Source organism: Ascaphus truei, chromosome 2 (genome assembly GCF_040206685.1).
Source record: "Ascaphus truei isolate aAscTru1 chromosome 2, aAscTru1.hap1, whole genome shotgun sequence".
NCBI lineage: Eukaryota > Metazoa > Chordata > Amphibia > Anura > Ascaphidae > Ascaphus > Ascaphus truei.
In genome coordinates this window covers 161,300,589-161,325,218 of record NC_134484.1, presented here as the reverse complement: position 1 = coordinate 161,325,218, position 24,630 = coordinate 161,300,589, and the positions used below count along the sequence as shown (strand labels likewise).

At 45.2% G+C, this 24,630-nt stretch overlaps 1 protein-coding gene across 4 annotated transcripts in view; it reads right to left on the bottom strand.

Annotated features, from left to right (window-relative positions):
- Positions 1-14,956: 14,956 nt before the first annotated feature.
- LOC142486943 (beta-Ala-His dipeptidase-like) overlaps positions 14,957-24,630 on the bottom strand; it is an 87,224-nt gene continuing 77,550 nt past the window's right edge. For all 4 annotated transcript variants that reach the window (XM_075585477.1, XM_075585481.1, XM_075585478.1 and 1 more), the window contains exons 10-12: positions 22,089-22,230; positions 20,852-20,999; positions 14,957-15,516 (exon numbers count right to left, since the gene is read on the bottom strand). In XM_075585477.1, the coding sequence (XP_075441592.1) occupies positions 15,390-15,516; positions 20,852-20,999; positions 22,089-22,230 (417 nt within the window). In that variant the 3' untranslated portion in view covers positions 14,957-15,389. The remainder of the gene's footprint in view (positions 15,517-20,851; positions 21,000-22,088; positions 22,231-24,630) is intronic.

Sequence of the window (24,630 nt, the reverse complement as noted above, 5' to 3'; positions counted from 1 at the left end):
TTCTGGATCCAGGGTCATGTCTAGGGTATGAATGAACCCAGCTAGCTTCAACTCAGCCCTCTTTCCAAAGCACAACAAGTCCTGTATATTTTCTTCACTTTATTTAGGAAAGCAGCAATAAAAACAGGCACTTCCATAAGATGTTTGTGTTGAAAAGGTGTATCTCTGTGGATGCTTTGTAGTTAAGGGCAGGTGAAAAGAATTGGCCTTGCCATAGGGCTGTAACATAAATGTATTCACTCTGCCAATGTTAGGAAGTAAAGACAGTGGGTACTGCTTGTGACACAGGGATAGGGGTCAGGCCAAACTAACTGTCAGCAGGGACAGGGGGGAATGGGAAAGCCATTGGAGGACTGGAGATGTTGCCAGGGCAACCAGGGGTGTGACAGACTGGAAGGAAACAAGGCAACATAATGTATCCATTCCATCTGCACTGGGAGTGAAACTGCAAGGAAAGTAACATCCAAATACAGCTAGCAGGCAGAACTGCCAAGGATAGGGGAGGAGTGAAACAGAGAAGGCAGAAATGGGTATTTCTGTTCCATGACAATCGTCACTCATTGGTTCCGGCTCCACTTCCCTGGTATGGTTGGTTGAGGGTTCCTCACTGTTAGCACCAGAAAGACACTTCTTTGGGTTACACAACTTCTGCATTGGGCCCTCTCGATATTCTGTTATCAGCGTGACGAATCCTCCATTTTCTCTAGGCTGCAGGGCCTCTCGCCCCCTTTTTTCTCTGCGAGATCTGCATATGTTTCTGTTCCTTCCATGGTAAGTGAAGAACTGCTTTTCTTTTTCCGCCTCTTTGTTTTGGACGACTCCCAACCTGGATACTGGGATATCCTTCTTTATGTGCAACTTCAGCAGTTTCCCTGTATCCGGCATGCATTCCTTACAGTTGCATTAGGTGGCGTAAATCTTCATCGATCTGCTGCTCCCGCTCTTGCTCCTGCCGATCACACTTATCATAGAGACCGGACTTTTCGGTGCCTACCGAGTTCAGGCACCTCCACCTTCCATGGGGTGTTTTGTGGGTGTGACTTGGTCTGGGTTCCCCATAAGAGATATCTTCATCCTTATCTGTATCCTCATAGGACCTTAAGGGCCACTCTTCCGTGGGGTAGAGTTCATTACAGGAACACCACATCTGTCCTCCATTTTGGTGCTATCAGGTGTATTTTTCTTCCTGATCTCGGGATGCGCAATTGTAGCTATTTTCACTGTATTCGCTAGAACCCCAGCTGGTAGTTCTACAGGTGAGCAGACTTTGCTTGCATTGAAACAAAAAAGAAAACAGCGCACAACGCTCATAGTGAAGTAAATCAAGGATAAAAATGTATTAAATATCCAAGGATAGGTAATTTGCGTACATCAGGGAAATAGTAAAACAGCATTACATGGGACAAGTTACCCATATACCAAACCAACATGAAGATCTGGACAATCACGGATCATCAGTCATCAGGCTCCACAGGTAAGGACAATCACAGGTCACCACAGTGATGAAGCTGGTCCACTGGTGGGGTGCGGTGAGGGCAGCAATCAAGTCCCAAATATCAAAGTCCCCCAGAGTCAAGTCTCAGTCCATCTCGACCACGGCAAACTGACTCCACGTGTAGCTCTGGGGCTTCCGTCGGCGCTCGAGTGAACGAGGAACTGAAGTCTGCCCCTGGACCAACGAGAATCGAGTATGGACTGGACTTCGAATTCTTGTTGTCCTTGAATGACGACTGGATTAGGTCTCTGAGGGCGGTCTGGAAAATGGGCATTTTGGATCAAGGGCTTGAGTAGAGACACGTGGAATACAGAGGGGATCTTCATGGTAGGAGGAAGTGCAAGTCGGTAAGCGACCGGGTTGATCCTTTCGAGGACCTTGAAAGGACCCTAGAATCTCGGGGCCAGTTTCTGGGAAGGAGTCTTGAGCTTGATATTCTTAGAAGATAGCCAAACTCTGTCTCCGGGTTTGAATTCTGGGCCCATTTGACGTTGCCGATCTGCTTGCGTCTTTTGTCTGTGAATGGAACCTTGCAAAGCTTTTAGGATCTTTTTCCAAGAATTTTGAAGACTGGAAATGTGAAAATCTGCTGCGGGAACACCAGAGGGGAGGGAGAAGAGGGGCTGACTGCTGGGATGGAATCCATAGCTAATGAAAAAAGGCGATTCTTGCGTGGACTCGTTTTTTAATGAGTTAATCGCAAACTCAGCCCAGGGTAATAGATCCACCCAATTGTCCTGAGATTCAGATACGAAGCATCTGAGATACTGTTCCAGAGTCTGATTCATTCTCTCCGTCTGACCGTTGGTTTGTGGGTGATAACACGAGGAAAATAGAAGGGAAATGCCAAGTCTCTTAGAAAAAGCTCGCCAAAACTTAGAAATGAATTGAGTACCTCTGTCTGAAACAATCAAAATAGGTACACCGTGTAATCTGAAAATTTCCTTAGAAAAAACGTCGGCCAAGGTAGCTGAATTGGGGAGACCCTTGAGGGGTATAAAGTGTGTATGCTTGGAAAACCTGTCTACTACCACAAGGATCGTATTCATCCCTTTAGAATTGGGAAGTTCCACAATAAAGTCCATGGAGCTATGTTTCCAAGGTTGTTCCGGAATAGGAAGAAGCATGAGGAGACCAGAAGGTTTGTGTCGGGCGGATTTGCTCTGGGCACAGACCGGACAAGCTCTGGTGAAATCGAAAATGTCCTTGTTCATTTTAGGCCACCAAAAGGTCCGTTTGATAAGATCTACTGTCCTCTTGAAGCCTGGATGACCAGCAGATCTAGAAGAATGTCCCCACAGAAGTATTTTGTGGCGAAAACGCGGGGCAGCGTACAACCGTCCTTCTGGCACCTTAAATCTCCTAGGAATATGAGCCTGGGCTTTATTGATTTCAGCAAGATATCAAAGTTATTGGCGGAAATAATACACTTAGTGGGAAGAATCATCTCCGAGGATTCATTAGATTCGTTCTCCATAGAGAACTGGCGAAACAGAGCGTCGGCCTTGAAATTCTTGGTGCCAGGGATATAAGAAATTGTGTAATTGAACCGAGAGAAGAACAAAGCCCAACGAGCTTGACGGGATCCCAAACGACGAGCCCCCTCAATGTGCAACAAGTTTTTGGGATCGGTGAGGATGGCTACTGGCTCCTTGGTACCCTCAAGGAGAAGTCTCCATTCTTGGAGGACCATTTTGATGGCTATAAGCTCACGGTTCCCAACATCATAATTTCTCTCAGCCGAAGAGAGAACTTCCTGGAAAAGAATCCAAAAGGATAGAATTTTTCCTGTGGGGAAGAGCTCTGAGAAAGCACTGCGCCGGCTCCCACATCAGAGGCGTCTACTTCTAAAGTAAAAGGAAGAGAAGTATCCGGATGCCTACAAGCACTCCTAAATCCTTCTCCATCAAGGATTCCCCCAATCTATCCCCATTTAATGTGCAAGTCGCTAGTTTATTCTTGCATCCTAAATGCATAACCTTACATTTATCTGTATTCAACCCATCTGCCATTTACCTGCCCACGTTTCCAGGTCCTTCTGGAGAGAAATTACATCCTGGTCCTTCTGGAGAGAAATTACATCCTGCTCTGGTTCTACTACCTTACACAATTTATTGTCATCAGCAAAGATGGGGAATTTGCTCTCGATGCCAACCTCAAAGTCATTAATAAAGAAGTTATTTGTATTAATTTAAATAGTGTACATAAGAATAAAACAATTTACATGCTCATTGACATTAAAATAGGATACTTCCAAGTTGCATGCCAAATAACACACTAAATAATAATAATTTTATTTCATATAACGCTTTTCTCCCAATGGGACTCGAAGCACTTAACAATTACAGTATAGTGCGCGATATGCAGCACATACTGTCCCGGCCAGCTTTATTTTAAAGCTTACCGGGATAAATGCGGGTCTTTTCTCCGATTTGAATGGAGTTTCCCGCGCGGCGGCCGCTTCAACAGATAAGCGCTAATGGCGCTTATCATTGAAAGCGCCCGCAGCGCGGGAAAACTAAAAAAAAGCCGCGCGCCGCCGCATTTTAAAAAAACCCGCGGAGAAAGCCGCATGAGACTAAAAGCAGCCGCCACTGTAGGAATTGTTACAGTCACAATCCCTGCAAACAGGGCGGCAGACAGATTTCCCGGTGCCGAGGAAGTCTGCCCCCCCCCACCCTCGGCGGTATTGCAAGCCCCCCTCCCCATTTCTCACCTCACGACCCCCTCTATTTCCTACCCTCTTCCCATGTATTTCTCGCCCCGCTGTCTCACTCCCTCTTCCTCACTCTCCCCCCTCCCACCTCACATGCATTTCTCTCCCCTGCATCTCATTCTTACTCCCTCTCTACTCTCACTTGCCCCACCTTCCGTCAATTACCCTACTCTCACTCAATCCCCCCCACAAAATACATACCAAAAAACTTCACCCCCAATACTTAATAAAAATACACCTACCCCTGTGACGGCAGGGGGTAACCAGGCTCTATAATAAAGGTCAAGCCCGTTTTGGTTGCCCCTGCTCCGTGTATAAGGGTCCAGAGAATTAGCTGTTGGACCCAGTAACATTGTATGATCACATTGTACTTGTAATAAAACCAGTTTTTGTGTTTTTCCTTTTCCGGGCGGGCATGCCATCAAGCAGGGATTGCTAGTGCATGAGTTTCAAGGAGGGTTTGCGGAGGAACCGTCGACAGAATGTGCCTACAGTAGGAGAGGGGGGGGGGGGGGGGTCCAGAGCTACCGGGTCTCCAATAAATGTACCTGAGAATCATGCCTGATTCTCAGATCTATATCCAGCAGAATGAAAGGACCTACTAACTGTCATGTTGGATGTAGCATTGGGCTTCTCTGTCGTCTGTTGGTCCAGGTCCCACCCATAGCACACCTACAATGATTTTTTTTATTAGGGCGCAACTTTAACTTAAATGGCTTTCAGTGTTGCGAGTCCTATTTCACACCTCACGAGCCCCCCCATTTTACACCTCAGGAGCCCCCTCTATTTCCCTCCTTTTCCCCATGTATTTCTCTCCCCTTCCTCTCCCTCTCACTCTCTCCCCTCATCAATTACCCCACTCTCTCTCAATCCCTGCCCCCCGCCTCACATGTATTTCTCTCCCCTACTCCCTCTTTTCCTCACTCCCTCTCCCCCTCTCCTTCCCCCTCTTTCCTTCCCCCTCTCTCCTCTCTCATCAATTACTGTAAGTGTCTACCGCATTGTAACATAAAATGCATATGCGTATGTGTGTTACCTACACGTAATGTCTACGCTCAAGACAAAATAAACATTGTTGTCTTCCTAACTTTCTATTCTGTTGTGTATTTGTTTTATTAAGGCAGTGCTATAAACATGGCAGAAGATGCATCAACTACTGCTACTAAACAATCAAGGCTAAGAAGCCTTAAATGCAATGACAATGAATGAGATATTTTAATAAATGGGTTAGTACATAATTTTGCCAAATGATTTAGAGAGCCGTGTTCTAAAACAAGCACAGCATAAAAGAATAGCATTTGGGAGTAGATTCTTTGGCATATAAATTCCTAAAGGCATGCTAGCAGGACTGCTGACATACTGAAAAAGTTGTGTAGACAGTAAACATAAGCTGAAGATAAAACTGTCTGACCATGCTGCAAAAGGAAAGAGGAGGAGGGGAGGCCCCCTCTTGTGATGCTAACCTGGAGCAGACTATGCTTTGATATAAGATATAAACATCTTCATTGCATGAGACAGTTCATAAAACTCAGGAATCCAAGTTGTCGAATAATAAACACTTTGCTTGCCACTAGCCTGTATAGGTATGTCTGATGTGGTAATCTGGGTCATGTGAAGGACCATGCTGCAGAAAGGAAGCGTACAAGAGGGAGACCACCGCCAGAATTACAAATATGATCTTATGAGAGGAGAATCCCCATCGCAGAAGATTGAGTTCCCAACTTTGATGGACACAGGAGAACTTTCTCAAGAACAGCCTGTGAAACTGTTATGCCGGAGTAGCCCGCAGACCAGACCTGTCCCTAGAACTGAGGTGGCTGGTATGAATACACACACCAACAGACCGAGGGAAGTGTCCAGGTTGTGGTTTTGGGTGGCGCCATCCCAGATGGGGCGTATTGCGTGAATACTTGCCGGTGCCGGATTTTCCAGAAGAATGGTCATTGCCGTTGCCGAGATCAGGGGTAGGAGAAGTACGGAAGGGTCGAGGTGAGAGCCGTGGTTCAAGAGAGCCAGAAGGTACGTAAACAGGAACAAGCCGAAGTCGAGAGCCAAAGGGGAAAGTCTGCCAAGCCGCGTCAAAACCGAGAGAATCAAAGAACAAGCACTGTGAATCACCCATACAGAACTATGACGAGCGAGGAAGCACAGGACAGAGAGGGTATATAAAGCTAGAAGAGCAAACCAGGAGAGGGGGCGTGCCTGGAGGATCCCGGGGAGCTTCAGCACATTGGCTGCTGTTCTTAGAGCCCAGGTGCCACTCAGCAAGAGCCAGATTGTAAGCGTGCAGTGTTTGGGGGCAGAGCCTGAGCGGGGATACGTTCAGGGGCTGTTGTGTGTGCGCTGTAAATCCGACGTGCGCATGAGGGGAAGCAACGTGGGGTGTGCGCGCGTGGGCGCAGAGCGGCGATTCTGCGCCGAAGGCTGTGGCGTAGAGAGTGGGGGAATTACCTCGTGGAGCGTCCTACCATGCCGAGGGGTAAGTGATGCAGCTGAAGGAGGCTTGCGTGGTAGTAGCGGGAGGGTCTGAGCAGTGGAAGGAGAGAGCCGTGAGCTCCGGCTGTGGTGCTGTGTGCTCACATTCCTAACAAAAACATTAGAACATTACTTCTGAAAAAATCAATATATTGTTAAAAAAAAAAAATTAAGATTATTTTTGAAATAATAGAAAATAATTTATGAACTAAAAAGTCTTTACACTATCAACTACACAGAAGTCACAGATACCCAGCAATTAACTTTAGATTTACACTGTTTAAAGAATAATTTCCACGCAATTTTCAGTTCTTATCTTCAACACTCATCCAAAACCAGGACAGGATCATTAATACACTATGAATCTGGAGTGAGTTGGCGGGTTTGCAATTGTACACATTACAGTAAATCAATGTTGGTGCGGAACATAGATCACATTAAGCATTATATATTATGCTAATTATAAAAGTTGACTATTAAAAAGTGTACTCAAGGTCACAACTTATACCATGAAACGTATAATTCAATTATTATGTTATATACCATATTGGATATTACCTTTCTACATTTTTCCTTTCCAAAACTGCTTCTATATAACAGAAATAAATATTTTTTACACCATTTAATGACTAATATTTTATTAACATTAATTATGGTTTAAACATTAGGAAATTATAATGTTTTCATATAGACACAAAGCATATATAATTAGTCAATATACAATTAATCATTGTATATAGTATTTATTTACCTTTCAATAAGACCATCTTGTCCGCTGACAAATAGACTTCTTTTTATACCCAAATAATTGCACATTTGCTAATAATTGGATCCTTGCCAGTGGGCCATATACCTTGAAGATACATTATAACTGCATTGTAAATGGCGTGTCATTTTATTTTATGTATCCCTGTGATTAGAAAGTATACTAACTAGGCTATACTTGAGTAGGGATGGATAGTTTCACTAGCAGTTAAGAGGTTAAATATAGAAATATCACCGTTGTCTTTATTTAATCTATACATTTTATTTTGGTCTATTGTCGTATTGTGTTTCTTTGTATTAAAGGGCTGTAAATCTTTATTATAGATGGGGATTTATTTGTCGTGTTTGAGGTGGTGGCAATGGGTAGTGTGCACTGAGGACGCAATTGAAATGGTTCAACCAAACTGGATCATGTCGACATGCACAGTGAACACTAGGGGGCAGACAAGCACAACCAACAGTGAATAGACTACGATTTAATACAACAAATGCAGTCTTGTTAAACTACCTTACAGCTTCTCAGAATATTGCAAGCCCTCCATAACTGAGCAAATGAATTTTTAGCTCTCTTTTTCCACACAACAAAAAAAACGTTGGCACTGTATTTTCAAAGGTTCAATTCCTATCAATAACATTTTGGTGAAAATACAGATAATTGAAAAATATGCATTGTTTCCGGTTTTCTTCAACTTCTCAATTATATATGGTAAATAAGCATGTACTGTGAATGGGCCATAAAATGCTTTACAATTTAGCTTTACTGAGTAAACATATGTGCTTTTTTCAGTAGATTATAAATCTACTCATGGTAACAAAAAAGAGGGGAGGTTCCCAGCACTCAACAAGCACGATATAGAAAAACATCAACAAGACATAATAGAATCAGTGATTATTTACTGTGGATAAGGTACATGGTATATAAACAAAGTGCAAATACACTTCACATAAAACAATGCTGACAATAGCTAATTAGGAACACTGAAAAGGCAGCATATCAAAACATAATATAATTATCAAAACATGTAAAGCACCTTGTATCCCCATGCGGTCTCCCAACCTGCTACTAATGAGGCCTGACACTACTTAGCTTCTGAGATCAGACAGGATAGGGCGCTTTCAGGGCAGTATGGCCTTAGGTTATTCTTTTTAGCGGATAGGCTTATGATTAAGCTTACAATAATTGAGAGCTAAAAATGAAAAAAGAGAACAAACGATGCACAGCAGCAACAAAAATGATGAAGGAGGGCTAAGTGTCAAATTCAAGTAAAAACGATGTTTATTGAGTTACCATAATAAAAGAGGCACAAACAGCAATCCTACAATGCGTTTCATGTCCACAAGACGCATTATCAAGGTCTTCTTGAGAAAACGCCATGTGGGTGTGGAACGCTTTGGAGGATTGCTGTTTCTGCCTCTTTTTTATTGCTAAGTCAATAAACATAATTTTTACTTGGACGCCACACACACGCCTTCATAAGTGTTGTTGCTGCTGTGCATCGTTTGTTCTCTTTTTCAATCTTGATCATTGATCATCTGTGTAGCCCTTGTGCCCCCCCCCCAACTGAGATTGGGGGTCTTCTTCTCTTGCTACTCCATATTTGCGGTGGTGCGTACCTGTGTGGCAACAAGAAGGCTGAGTGCTCCACGGTGTTGGGGGGAGAACAGGACAGGATTTACATGGTACCTTATGCGTGGTTGCAGCGCCTCCAGTCAGCATGGATCCTCTGGATGGAAGGATGGTCCATACTGACACCTTTCTAGATCCACAGACAGTGAATCACACTGATGATTTTACAATGGTGTTTATTGTATTTGCAGGTACAGATCTCACAGCATTGCATATCTTTCCTGTTAGGCATGGTGATGGTAATGGTACTCATCATGAGGCCTCCTAGTGAGACCCAGGGTAGATGGTACTCACTCCACAGAGGGAGGATAAAGAGACACCCACTTTTGTGAGCGTGCCAGTATTTATACCCTTTGGGTGTGACTGTAACTCTGTCTCATAACAAGACAGATCTGGATACTGATAGGCCATCACATCCAGTATGTGGCCCAATCAGTATCCACCCCTCAGGCAGACACTCTGGCTGTTGCTAGGCCCGCCCTTAGATACATCAATGTCTCTAAGACTGCAAAAGTACACAAGGTCTTTCTGAAGGAATTAACCCATCCACTGCCTGCACCTAACAGGACTTACACTGGTAGGGCCCAGGCAAAGAACTGGCGGCCGGAGGCTAAGCTACATCTGTTTCGGTCAGCACGCAGTTTCATACCCTCTAACCGGACATCCTTCCACAGCACACAAGCATGAGTACTCCTTTTCACTCCAAAAGGATTTTCACCAGCCCAGACGCCCAAGATTGGGGACTGATACTAGGAAGTGTGGTTGTCTCTGCCGACGGGCAATGCTTTCTGCCATTGCAGCTCCCAAATTAAATGCTGGGGGATCGAGTGAGGCCTCTGCAACCTCAAATTACAGAGATTCAGCCGGCATCTGGACATGTCTCCATGGCAAAGCGGCATCAAATGACTCCACAGGGTCATGTGGCGTGACATCACACGTGTGTTCCCATAGCAACACAGCATCAAATGACACAGTGGGTCACATGACATCACATGACCCCATGTGTCATTTGATGCTGCACTAAGCGAAGAGGGGGGGGTGACGCGAACACCGGGGGACACAGGAGCAAAAGTTTGTGCACCCCTGTTCTAGACCATTATATTGTTAACACAAACAATTATTGAATGTTAAACAAATATATATTCACTGAACTTCTCTGTGTAAGGAGCATGCTGCTAGTGAAAGGATTGGCCATACATAACTGAAAAAACAGAAAGTTAATCCCTGCACTTCTCCCATTGGGATAGCAATAAATGGGGAAATAAATATACATAGGGAAACTAAATCTGTTAGACAAAGGAGACTTTTGGTTACATCTTTTGATCAAATAATGACGAGGCTGCTAACCAACGTCAAGGTAAGTCTCAATAGCAGGTCCCTATGCTAAATGCATTCAAATGTTCTGTGACATATACATTGAATGGGGTTAATATACTCAGCATAAGCTTTTGTAACTTAGTGCAGTTAAAATCTGGTATATACAAGTGAAGCTAGGAGATAGGTAAAGTACAATGTGGGGGGAGGTGAGGGTTTATTTAATATGTTTGGGGGTGGTGGGGGAATATCTAATATGTATGGGGTTGGTGGGGGTATAGTTAATATGTATTGTGGTGGTAGGAGTATATTTAATATATATGGAGGTGGTGGGCGTAGATTGAATATATATGGGGGTGGTGGGAGTATATTTAATATATATGGGGGTGATGGGGGTATATTTGTATATGTATGGGGGTGGTGGGGGTATATTTGTATATGTATGGGGATGGTGGGGGTATATTTAATATGTATGGGGGTGGTGGGGGTATATTTAATATGTATGGGGGTAGTGGGGGTATATTTAATATGTATGGGGGTGGTAGGAGTATATTTAATATGTATGGGGTAGTAGGAGTATATTTAATATATATGGGGGTGGTGGGGGTATATTTTATATGTATGGGGGAGGTGGGGGTATATTTAATATGTATTGGGGTGTTAGGAGTATATTTAATATGTATGGGGGTGGTGGGGGTATATTTAATATGTATTGGGGCGGTAGGGGTATATTTTTTATGTATGGGGGTGGTGGGGGTATATTTTATATGTATGGGGGTGGTGGGGGTATATTTTATATGTATTGTGGAGGTGGGGGTATATTTAATATATATGGGGGTGGTCGGGATATATTTAATATATATGGGGTTGGTAGGAGTATATTTAATATATATGGGGGTGGTCGGGATATATTTAATATATATGGGGGTGGAAGGAGTATATTTAATATATGGGGGTGGTTGGGGTATATTTTATATGAGTTGGGCAGGTGGGGGATATTTTATATGAATTGGGGGGTGGGGGGATATTTTATATGTATTGGAGAGATGGGGGGATATTTTATATGTATTGGGCTAGTGGTGGGATATTTAATATATATGGAAGTGGTGGTGGTGGGGGATAATATATAAATATATACTTAGTTAAGTTATGGTGAGTAAAAAAAGTGACAAAAATCCTCCACAGCAAAGCATATAGCAAATGGAAATATAACTGTATGCTCATGTGCATGTGTTAGGCCTCGGTCCCGCTGCGCTCGGTGGCGCGTCAGCCGCTATGGGATACAAGAGAATGGTGATCCCTAGCGTTGACGCGTCACGTGGTGTGGCTGTGAGCCAATGGGGAGGGGAGGCTTCGGGAGGAGGAGAGGCTTCGGGGAGCGGGGAGGAGTGTGGAGAGAAAGCAGCGTGAGTGCCTGTCTGTGTGTGTATGTGTGTGTGTCTGAGTGCCTGTCTGTGTGTGTGCCTGAGTGCGTGAGTGCCTGCCTCTGTCTGTGTGTGTGTGTGTGTGTGTGCCTGTCTGTGTGTGTGTATGTGTGTGCCTGAGTGCGTGAGTGCCTGCCTCTGTCTGTGTGTGTGTGTGTGTGTTGCTTTACTTACCCGAGCCGTGGAGGGAGGGGGGGGAGAGTAGCGGGTCCCTCCGCTCAAGCCACGCCCCCCTCCCTGTCAAGCCTCCCACTCCCGCCCACCTCCCGCTCCCTACAGACCGCATATCGCGGTCTGTGTATGTCAGCGCCCCGCCTGTCTGCAGTGTGGGCGTGCTGACTCTGGGAGCGGGGCCTTAGCCTAAGGCAGGTCTGCAACCCCGCCTTTCACCATTATCACCCAGCAACACAGCACTTCCACTGCAGCAAGGGATTCTGGGAAATGCCATGCAAATGAGCACACAGTGCCACTTTTTGCTTCAATTTTTAACATGGTTCCAATAGGCTTAACCTTTGCAACTTTTACCATTGTGTCCAGTATTTTTGGACAAGCCATCTGGCAACCCTACCCACCAATGCCAAAAATGTAAAATCTCCATTCTAAGTCTAGCTAGGAGGGCTCGCTCTCCCCCCGCCGTGGCGCCCGGTACCCCGGCTCACTCTCCCCCGCCCGGAAGTGGAACCCTGGCTCCGCTCGCACGCTCTCCGCCCGCCCGGCACGGGCCACCTCCAATGACCACTTCGAGAAGAAGTGACGTCAGCAGTCACGAAACGCGCATAGGGTGGAGTTACAGCAGTGACGTCATCGGAGGTGGACCTGGCACTCCGAGTCGCGGCCACGAGGAGGAGGTTAACGCAAGATCCTACCTCCATATGCACCGCTCCATCGTCCTCTCACTCTAGCGGACGGCACATTGTATCCTGCTTATAGGGCCGGTCAGCATGTGAGTGTACTGCTATAAGCCCTTTATTGTTTCATTAAATTTTATATGGTATCATACCATTGGTTTCTCTATTCTATTCCGTTTTTATACATATAATCGCTACCGTGTGGAGAGGGTTAACACCATCTGGCAATCTATGGATATCCAGCCTGCACACCGGAGCAAAAGCGAAAGATACCTTTCAAGGCCCTACTATTTCTACTTCTAAGTAAGTAGCTAGCAGCGGTGTGGGTGCGAATGTTTTATCAGAGGTTACTGCGCAATGGTCGTTTTTGTGTTTGTATAATTGCAGATTCAGATCCACCATCAAAGAGACCCTGAGAGATCGGATTTCGAAACCCATCAATTACACCTTATTCAGAGAAATTGGGACTTCCACTTATATCAGGTTTTCATACCTGATATCGCGCCAAGGACTTTTTTCTTTTCTTTTTGTTTATTTTGTTTTTCTCTTTGTCACCATTTGTACTAGCCTTGTGGATAGACTTGGTGTTAATCCTTAGGCAGACACTCCCTCATTCCTTATCATATGTCTGTGGGATTCCTTTGCATCTGATATATTCTTGTATAGAAGTTATATTTAGTACACGTCACTATCATTCATTATTTTGTATTGTTTAGTTTAGGTCATTAATAGGTTGAGCGCTTAAGTATATGTTTAGTTTATTCTTATTTTTATCACAATTAGATATTCAGGGGATATTAACTATTCGTTAACAAATTGGTAATTTACATTTTTATTCATGTGAGTGATTGTGTAGGAATGGCCCCGTGCACTGCTTTGCCCGGGGGCCCCTAATGTTGTTAAGATGGCCCTGGTGTCAACCTAACTTCCCCCGCCCGCGCGCGCCCCAACCCAACTTCCCACACGCGCGCCTCCTGCCCCGGGCAACAGCCGCGGGATTAGCCCGCCAGTCTCGCCCGCCCACCTCTCGCGTGCCCCCTGAGGCCACCTCTCACGTGCCCCCTGAGCCCACCTCTCGCGTGCCCCTTGAGCCCACCTCTCGCATGCCCCTTGAGCCCACCTCTCGCGCCCCCCTTCCACCCCGGGCAGCGGCCGCGGGGATATCGGGAGCAGGGGGGGAAGCGACTGGGGGCAAGGAAGAAGGAAGCAGCACCAGCACCCACCCGGTCAAGGTAAGTCACCCACCCAGTCACCCACCAGTCACTGTCACCCACCCAGTCACTGTCACCCAGTCACTGTCATCCACCCACCCACCCAGTCACCTGCCCTACAGCCAGCCTCAGCCTACCAGCGCTCTACGTACGTCTGACCTCACTGCTGGTAGTTTCTTACTGGCTCCTCTCTGTATATAGTGCAATCAGCCCTGAGCCGATTGCTGAGCATAGTCAGTCTTTGGTTGTGCTTGCTACAAGCCACTTCGCAGTCTGTTCCTGTCTCCTTGTTATAGATCCTGCTCTGTATCCGGACTCCTGACTTCTGGCACCCTTAAACCCTGGCTCGCTTATCGGACTTCTATCTTCTCCTCTCCTCGACCCTGGCATTGGACTTCGACTACTCTGCGATCCGACACTCTCCTACCCTGACCCAGGCTATCCACAACTATTCTGCTTACTGGAGCCGCCCTCATGCTGTAGGGCGGTGGTTTACCTGTATCCCCACCTCGGCCTCGTGGTCCAGTCCGGTTTGTGGTGAGCACCTGTGACATTCCCGTGACACTGAGCGTGGCAAATGTATACAACAAGCAACTGTGTATTTTTGTCATATTGGATGTAGAATTGGGCTTCTCTGTTGCTTATTATAGTTCTAACCTAATATTTAAGTAGACCTGCTACAGCATATACAAATAACGTATAAAAGATTAAGATATATTTAAATGGCTATTTATATGCTCTCTTCAAATATAAGCTACTGTTGATGAATCTTGTTCCAGCTATCTACTCAAAGCTGTCATATATTAGAATGCATACAAATGTGTCTAATCATGTGTCAATTGGTTAATGTATTACATTGTTTCAAACTACACATACTAATATACCTAGATAAGAGAAAGGCAATTAGTCCCATTTATATAAAAGTGTATATGAAAATAAAGTATAGAAAATGTATTACACAAAAAATGACTTTCATAGATGCATACACTCTAGGTAATTACGTCACAATCATGAGGTAGGTGTCTTGAGTGAAGCCAATCAATGAACAATTGGCGCCAAAAAAACCAGACAGGAACAGGGTATATAAGTTTATTCACTTTGTCACAGACTTATGTAAATATTGCACCCGAGGAAGGGAGGTCCCTGAAACATTATGCGTTTGCAAACTGCAAATAAAACAGTTTATCATGTTAACAATGTCTGGTGCCATATATGATTAGAATAGTGCCGCAAGAAGATATCCAGCTCTTACTTTGTACAGCGAGAAAGTAAAAGAATGACTGGTGAGAGCAGCTTCACGTCACTGTCAGTGACCAGGAGCCAGCAACGTCTCTTATCCCCCTTTCTCTTTACAGCATTATATATGGCAATAGCATGTATTGAATGAACTAAAGTTTGATAAGTTTTCATATTTTTTAGTTCAATTGTTAGTTTCAATTGATAAAACATCATTAGTAGCATTAATACTTCGTTTTCCAGACATCAAACAGAATGCCTCACAGCAATCGCATTATTCAACTTCCAAGGAGTTGGGAGATTTTCGATATCTTGGGATTTGTTTTTGCTAGCAAATTCTCATGCAGTTTCGACAGCTCCAGGAAAAAGGTTGCAAACATTTTAGTCCCCTGAATATAGTTAGACCTATAGAAAACAGGAAGGAAGTGAGAATAGTGACAATGCTCATTGATTTTGCTGCAACTATTTAATCAAAACAGTATGGGACGGTTGATGAAAGTCTCCCAGCTGGAAAACTGGGGCAAAACTTAGGGGGGGGGGAAACTACACTGGGTTTGAAATTGGACCTTTTCTTTGTAAAACTGGAGGAAAAGACAGTCCAGATTTTCTAGCCAGGAGACTTTGGTATAATAACTGTATTGCGTTTCATTTTATGCTACAACTTGTTTAGAATATAAAATAAGGTACCATATGGATGCATTCTCCTTTACTGGCACTGGCGCAGAGTTTGAAGCAGGGGAAGCTGGTTCAATTCCCAGTGTCGGCTCCTTGTGACCTTGGGCAAGTCACTTTATCTCCCTGTGCCTCAGGCACAATAAACATAGATTGTTAGCTCCACGGGGCAGGGACTGTGTCTGCAAAAATGTCTGTGTAAAGCGCTACGTATAACTAGCCATGGAGAGGGAGAGGGAGAGGGAGAGGGAGAGGGAGAGGGAGAGGGAGGGAGAGGGAGAGGGAGGGAGAGGGAGGGAGAGGGAGGGAGAGGGAGGGAGAGGGAGAGAGAGGGAGAGAGAGGGAGAGAGAGGGAGAGAGAGGGAGAGAGAGGGAGGGAGAGGGGGAGGGAGAGGGAGAGAGAGGGGGAGGGGGAGGGAGAGAGAGGGGGAGGGGGAGGGAGAGAGAGGGGGAGGGGGAGGGAGAGAGAGAGAGGGAGGGGGAGAGAGAGGGAGAGGGGGAGGGGGAGGGAGAGAGAGAGGGGGAGGGAGAGAGAGAGAGGGAGGGGGAGAGAGAGAGGGAGAGGGAGGGGGAGAGAGAGAGGGAGAGAGAGATCCTGACTCTGGCTGAAGGAGTGTCAGTGGGGGTCCATCCTCTGAAGATCTATAGGGGATCCTCACTGGCTGGAGGCGCTGAGCACCATCAAGAGATATCAAGGTAATTTGTCCCTCCTGTTCCCTATCCTGGCTCTTCCCACACCACCGCGGAGCCCTCAGCCCTCCTGTTGCCAGCAGGTCACAGCACCAAAACCACCTGAAAGTAGCCGAGAGTAGTGTACCCCCAATCTCATTTAGGGGGGGGGCATGATAAAAGGGCTATATATATATATAGCAAGGGTCTGAAGATTACAGGTATAGAGGTAGTTAACCTAGACAAACCTAAGGGTGATAGTCAAACATCTACAGTACGTCGCAGCAAAACATTTTGGATACACAAAATGAAGACCTTGGTCCCTAAAGGTCTTAACATTGATATTGACCTTGCAGCATTTCTATAGGTTTCATACAGATTTTTAACCAATCCCTAAACTCTTTTAGAGGTAGTGCCCTATACAAATAGGGCACCCATTTTTTCAATTCACTATGTTTTTATTTGATTCTAGAGCTAGTCCTCCATCCCTCCATATCCACATTCATTTTTATTAATTTCCAATTATTTATATTAATATTTCAAGTATTTCTAGTATCGAATGCATGCATTACTGATTTTAACTTGGTTAAGTTATGGATTTTAGGATACAGTACTATATTTTATCTTGCTATAAGTTAAATTAGTTTAATTTATTTGTTTTTCTGAGAGTTATATGTGTAGCCCCCTGTAAACAGCTCAGGCTATACCTATCTTCCTTCTACTGTGATAAGTCCTGTTAAGATCAGGCGCCAGTAATCATCATGGGTTTTCCCCCTTCATAGCCCTAACCTGAGTGGTAGACGCAGGCCTGGACTCTGCTGCAGGCGTGAGCAAGAGGGGAGGCTCTGCTGACACCCTGAGGGGAGGGGCTAGCTCTATATTTAGCAGCCAACTCCGGTGAGTTTGGGGTTGTTCTTCTTCTGTGCTTTTGTGCTGTGTTCCTCTCTTTTGATGGTCCTTCGGAAGAGAGAGTAGCTTAGGAAGAGTTCGAGTGAACAGTGATATCGAGAGTCTAGAGTTGCTGAGTATTATGCCGTAAGCCACGAATCCTGCGGAACGTGCCGAGGAGTATCAGGAGGCTGCGGGCTCCCCGGCGCAGCGTGCCGGATGAGAGCGAGAGGAACTGAAATGATCAGCGTCTATAAGTAGAGCTGATAGAATCATAGACTGGTGGACCAATGCCCTCACCCCACTGCCAGGGGTGATGGGGGGGAGAATTCAAGACCCACCTCGAGGCTAACCTCGGAGGTGGGCCACGGGGTATTGAAGCCCTAGCTCAGACCATCCTGTCGGAAGAGTGACTTGGAGGGAAGGAGAGGAGGTGAGCGGTGTGTACCTCGTCCTGGCGATTGTGTTGCGGCTGCTGGAAGCCTTATCGTTGGGATATTGTTGCTCTGTCAAATAAAGAGACTGTTCTGCACCCGTAAAGACTGTGTGTGATTTGGAGAGTATAACCCTGGGACCTGAGGGGTTCTTCTATACCGGTCCTGTCCCATTACCCTTGGAGTATAGAAGATGGAGGCGCTGCACCACTAAGAGATCATGGAGGCTATCACCCCAGAAGCCCGGTCCTGGCTCCCCCACAACACCGCGGGAAGCTCAGGCCCTCCTGTTCCTCACAGGTACGCACCACACCGCATGTAATCAGCCCCATGTACCCTAGACACCACCGAAGAGTCTGGTGGGGGGGGGGGGAGGAAGCAGGGTTACATATGTTTGTTTGTCTTCCTTATCATGCTGTCCATACTTTTATTATAGGATATACAGTAATTTGTATTCGTTTAGGCGTAACTGTTTTGTGTCTATTATTGTTTATTTGTATCATTTGTATTTGTGTATTACTAAGTGTGTGTAACCAGCAGATAATGATTGTCTGGAGGGTCTGCTATTTTAAATGATCCAACACAGGTGTGGGCATATCACATTAAAGCTCCCCAACACCATATATATATATATATACTATAAGGGATCACACATCACTTTACCCCTGATGAAGCAGGTGAACAATCTGAATAACACTTTTATTGGCCAGCCGGAGCATCCATAGTCCCCAGTGACATCACCAGGACACTATCCGGAAGATCTGAGGCCGAGGGCTCGTGGAAAAGGGAGCCGAGGACGGGTGGAGGTGTACCGAGATTGGGACCCGGGACAGGGGATCTACATATGCTTACTTACATAGACACAATTGTGAGTGTCCATTTCAGAGTTTCTATTGTGTTTATTTATATGTTATAAAGACATTATAAAGACATACTTCACCATAGAAGGTTCTTTTCTGTGCCGCCACAAAATTTGTTGGAGGAGGTAGGAAGACCCTCTACCATATAGGAGAATCATTTAAGGACTTTCTCATACATAGATTCTTGCCAAGAACATTTAAAGCCTTTTTTTTCTTTCGTGTTTACTTGTGCCTTCCTTATCTGTATTTCTATTTCCAATTTCATATTTATTTTCATGCTTGCTGTGTCTTCTTGATTTATACACACACACACACACACACACACACACACACACACACACACACACACACACACACCTCCCATTGGAAACTCAAGTCCTGGGCCCTGGGAAACCTTCTGGCAGTCCTGGTCCTGCTACAACACAAAAGCGGGAGCAATAACGGTAGCTACATCTGCATGTGTTAAAGAGTAATGTGGAAGACCTGGTCTGTTAGCCCTTAGGTTTTGAGCACCTCTGATTTAATAGATCTTGAAAATCATGCGTTCAACAACCCACATTTGATTGACTGCATGCTGTTTGTTCTGTCAAATGTAAAAAAAAACAAAAAAAACCTTGCAAGATCTCAGGACCTCTAGTATCGCAAAGGAATTTGGATTCCTTTTCATTTTTGGGGGTTGGGGGGCATTGGGCCCCTGATTATTTTTTATGATTTTTGTGTTTATTTTTTCTTGTTGCCATAATGCATTTGATTATTTTGTATGGCTGTTGTATTTTTATGGGGTTTTTTTTTTTAAACCCATCAAGTTTTGAATTGATTATTATTTTTTATGAAATTTGGGCATTTTTTTTGTGGATTGCTTGCTGGTGGCTTCAGCCATGTAGAGGAGGACGACGACAGCCTTCATCCTAGCTGTGGTAAGTACTCAAAATGTTTTTATTTTTTGTCAAGTTGATTTCCATTGTTGCTATCTAGGCCCCATTGAGAATCTATGCAGCCACAGTGGCAATCAATAGATTTAATGGCTAATTTTTAAATAGGTTTTTTTTTTTTTAATGTATTTGTGTGTTTGTTTTAAATGCTTTTCAATGGCCACATTTGGCTAATAGAGCTATTGCCCATTATTGATTGGGGAATAGGGTTAGGTGATTGGGCCCCAGGGTGGTGTGAAATCTGCCTTTGGGGGTGGGTTGCGGGATGGGTTAACCCCTTGATTACCTAGCCACTAAAGTAGTAAAGGGGGTAAGTAATGTATTTTAATATTAATCTTTTTTTATTATAGCTTACCATTGATTGCCAACGTGGCTTTCTAAGCTCCCATTGAGAGGGCCTAGGTACCCACAATGACATTTAAAGGGTATAAGGGTGCAGTAAGTATACCAAGATGACCGACAGACCAGGTCACTATCTTGCCCCCTCTAAGATGGCTGCTGGCAGGAAGTCAGACACTCTCTGGCCCACAATTGCCAGCAGCTGCTCCTGGGCTTTAAATAGGAGGCAGTTGCTCCCTGTCTTTGCTTGTACAAAGTACCCTGTACCTGCCTTTGTTCATGTTGTTGCCTGTGTTTGGACTTCTGCTTGTTTCTGACTATCCTTGCCTGCCATCTGCTTTGCCCCCTGTACTGGAGCTGACTACCCCTGCATCCCTCCCTACCTCTGTATCACTCCCTACCTCTGCCCTGAGTTGGTTGCAGTCAACAACGTTACATTGGGTTTATGGTAACAAATTTTATTTTATTTTGAATGTAGTGATGTACAGGTAATTTGTGGAGTGCCCAAAAGTACTATTTAGCTAATAGGGCTATTAGTCTAGAGGGCAAGTAGGTTTGTTCGGGAGAGCTGGGTAGGGGAGTGAGTGATGGAAATAGTTGACCTGGGGAGGGTGGTTAGGCCTCCCAGGGGGGTGGGGGTACAAAGGGTTAACCCCTTGGTTACCTTAGCGGTTAGTAATGCTTCACTAGCCAATAAGGTTAATGTTATTACAGAAGCCTTTGATAGAAATAGTATTACAGTGATCGCGATGCGGTAATTCATGCATTAACGGTTGCGTTAATTCCCGCAACGTGATTTTGGCCCGAATATTGCACACAGTAAATTATTACCACAATATTGATGAATCCCAGCTTAAAATTGCAGTAATAAGATCCATAATTTTTTTGTAGTTTTCTTTTTACCAGGCGCAATAGTAATAGTAATGGGACTCAAGTAAATTCTCACCTGCTTAATTTCTCATTTTGTGAGTGTTCCCCAGCATCGGCTCCACCAATTGGGAGCATCATAACGCTCTTTTTTGTTAAAGTCTTGAACGTGCTGGCTATTGGGATTGTTGAACCGTCCCGAATCATGTCTGGTGTGACACCGAATACTGGAAACAAAATATGCTCATGAATAATCAGGTTCAGCTGTAAAAGGGTTAAAATATGAACTAAACTTCAGTAGCAGTCAGAGATTGTTAACGCTCATTGCAGTGAATGGCTGCTGGGATGTCATGTATATTACATCTCCCATTCTGATTATTCATAATGAACAAACAAGTGCTCATTTTTTCGCAGAGATTTGTGAAGGTGGCAAAACTGGCTGTTTTCTTTGTGACATTTGAGTTTGTAAATATCTACCGCATCCTGAAAGCCAGTTATTTACACACCGCCGCTGGATGTGTTTGCAAGCACAGGTGTGTTATGTTGCCACTAAAAATTCGTTCACGAAAATGAATGCATGTTAGTGCGGCGTTTAGTCAGTGGAGTTGAACTTTTATACATTCAGGCCAATATTTACTGAGCAGTGCTAAGCCTTAAGGTACCTTATACCCAATTCAAATGACTGCCATTTTTATAAGGAATTCCAGATGATAAAAATGTGTGTTTTACTCTAGTGTTATGTAATATGCTTAGAAATAACTAGTAACATTTTTGTTGAGGTCCACCAGACGGAATGTGCCGCTTTTTCATAACATTTTCTGCAACATTTGCAAAAATGCGCATTGCAATTTCTCTTAATTCCTCTTATTTTGTAAAATATTTTTGCCCTAACTGCTTACATCAGCGAGACTATAAATAGGGCACACACCATGGGGCAGAGCCACAAAGCTCTGTTATATCGGGGCAACTAACATCGCATTACCTAAATAGTTAACGGATATTAGCTTCCCTTACTTTACCGGAAATCCACAAAGCTAACTATATGCACAAACAAGATCTGTTGGGGTCTTCATATGCATATGGCTGAAGCGATGTTAGCCAGCTAATGTAAAGATAAGACACCCTGGCGCTATTTGCCAGTAACACTGGGTCGCATTAGTCACTTTCTAAGGTAGATTCCAGGTATATACAGTATTTGCAAGACAATATGGTACCTGCCTTCTCAATTTTTAAGACATCCTCACATCTCTCTAATTTTGACTCCAGCTGAATGTGTTTTCAGTGTGCATATAAAATAATGTCATATATAAACAAACCTTTAATGATTGCATTTCTAGCTGCTTCATATTGAAGATCATTAATGTTAGCGACCCAAGGCAGTGCTCCGATTGGCATTGACACTTTAAGTTTGTTCGGGCTGTTTCGTTTTGCAAACTCTTCTTCAAGATATTTCACCACCTACAAGGAAAGTGTGTATGATTAAAATATATCAAAGGTACATGGATTACCTTGCAAACTGGAATGTAGTTCAACTATGGAATGGAATTAACTTTTGAAGTGAAACTTCTTTAGTGGCACCTATTCTGATGGGGTAAAACTGGAGAGATGGAGACGAAATGTGAAACGGAAGTGACGTCCTGGAAAACCCTCCCACCCCCCCCCCCCCATACGCCTGATGCGGCCCGCCGTTACCCCCACACGTCCGCAGCAATGGGTATACCAAGATGGCTGGCGCAGAGCTTCCGGTACTACGGGTGTGGGTGTAGTAAGATGGCGGAAGCCCCGCAAGTCCTCCGGCTGTGAGAGGAGGAGCCGCTGCTCAGCCTCTCTCCTCCCTCTTCTCTACCTCCGCTTCCCCTTCCCTGTGCGCCGCCGGGGCCGGAGGAGGAGAGGAGCCACGGGATCATGGAGGGTAACTGGGACGATATCACTGCCGGCGCCGCTCCTAATAGCCGCCAATTCCCCCCACACACCCGCTGCGCTGTCAGCATATGCCAGTGACGTGCCCTGTCGGTGTTGCCTCGTCTCCCGGGGGGGGGAGAGGGAGGAAGAGAGAGTCAGGAGACTCAGACAGAGCCCCCGTGGGTCCGCAGCTCGGCCGGGGGTGGGGGAGTCAGGAGAGAGGGGGCAGGACACAGAAAGAGAGACACACATATACTGACAGACACACACATACACACCTTGACAGACACACACATACACACATTGACAGACACACACATAGACTGACACATACACACACACACTGACACACATACACACACACACTGACTGACACACACACACACACACACACACACTGACTGACACACATACATGCACACACTGACTGACACACATACGCACGCACACTGACTGACACACGCACGCACTGACACACATACACACACACACTGAGTGCCACTTACATACACACACTGACTGACACACACTGACTGACGCACAAACGCACGCACACTGACTGACACACACACCCCAGTGATGCGCCGAACACAGCCCAATAAACATTACCCCGCCAATCAAATTTACTCATGTTCTAAGCAGTAATAATATTATTGTTACTTTATATGTTGCTGACAACACACAAAGAAGTTTCACTTACTATGCGCGTGCACAGCACACACAGCTTTTTTATTTTTTAAATCAACTATCCTGAGAAGAGATGTGCAAATGTGAGTATTTTTTTCAGAGTTTGCTTTTTTACTGAGAAAAATAAAAATAAATTATATATATATATATATATATATATATATATATATATATATATATATATATATTCGGTACTAGCTGAGAGACCCAGCGTTGCCCGGGAGTAAAATTTCCCGCTCCCTCCTCTCTCTCCACTCCCCCTGTCTGTTTCTCCGCTCCCCGTTCCCCCCTCTCTCTCTTTGTGTGTCCCCCCCCTTGCGCAGCTCCGGTCCCCCTTACAGTGTTACACACACACACAGTGTCCCACCCACACACACACAGTGCCCCCCCACACACACAGTGTCCCGCCCCCACACACACAGTGTCCCGCCCCCACACACACAGGGTCCCCCCCACACACACAGGGTCCCCCACCCACACACACAGTGTCTGCCCCCCACACAGTGTCTCCCCCCCACACAGTGTCTCCCCCCCACACAGTGTCTCCCCCCCACACAGTGTCTTCCCCCCCACACAGTGTCTCCCCCCCACACAGTGTCTCCCCCACACACACACAAAGCCCCCTCCCCTCTTACAGGACCACAAAGCCCCCCCCCCCTCTATTCTTGTCTGAATAGTCAGTGAAACATTATGACGCTGATAAGTGAAGCTGGCCTTCATTACTTAGCAACGACTGTTGAGCAGAGCGCAGCACCACTGATTGAAGAGATTAGCTGCCATAGATAAACCTTTTATTTCTGCCCTGCTGCTTATCTTTCCACCCATAACAGGCTGTGATAAATATGACAAAAGGTACGGACCACAAAGCCCCCTCCCCTCTGACAGGACTCACAGCACCGCTCCTCCCTCCCGCGCTTCTCCTCTCTCTCCACTCCCCCTGTCTGTTTCTCCGCTCCCCGTTCCCCCCTCTCTCAGCTTTTTTATTTTTTTAAATCAACTATCCTGAGAAGAGATGTGCAAATGTGAGTACTTTTTTCAGAGTTTGCTTTTTTACTGAGAAAAATAAAAATAAATTATATATATATATATTCGGTACTAGCTGAGAGACCCAGCGTTGCCCGGGAGTAACATTTCCCGCTCCCTCCTCTCTCTCCATTCCCCCTGTCTGTTTCTCCGCTCCCCGTTCCCCCCTCTCTCTCTTTGTGCATCCCCCCCCTTGCGCATCTCTGGTTCCCCTTACAGTGTTCCACACACACACAGTGTCCCACC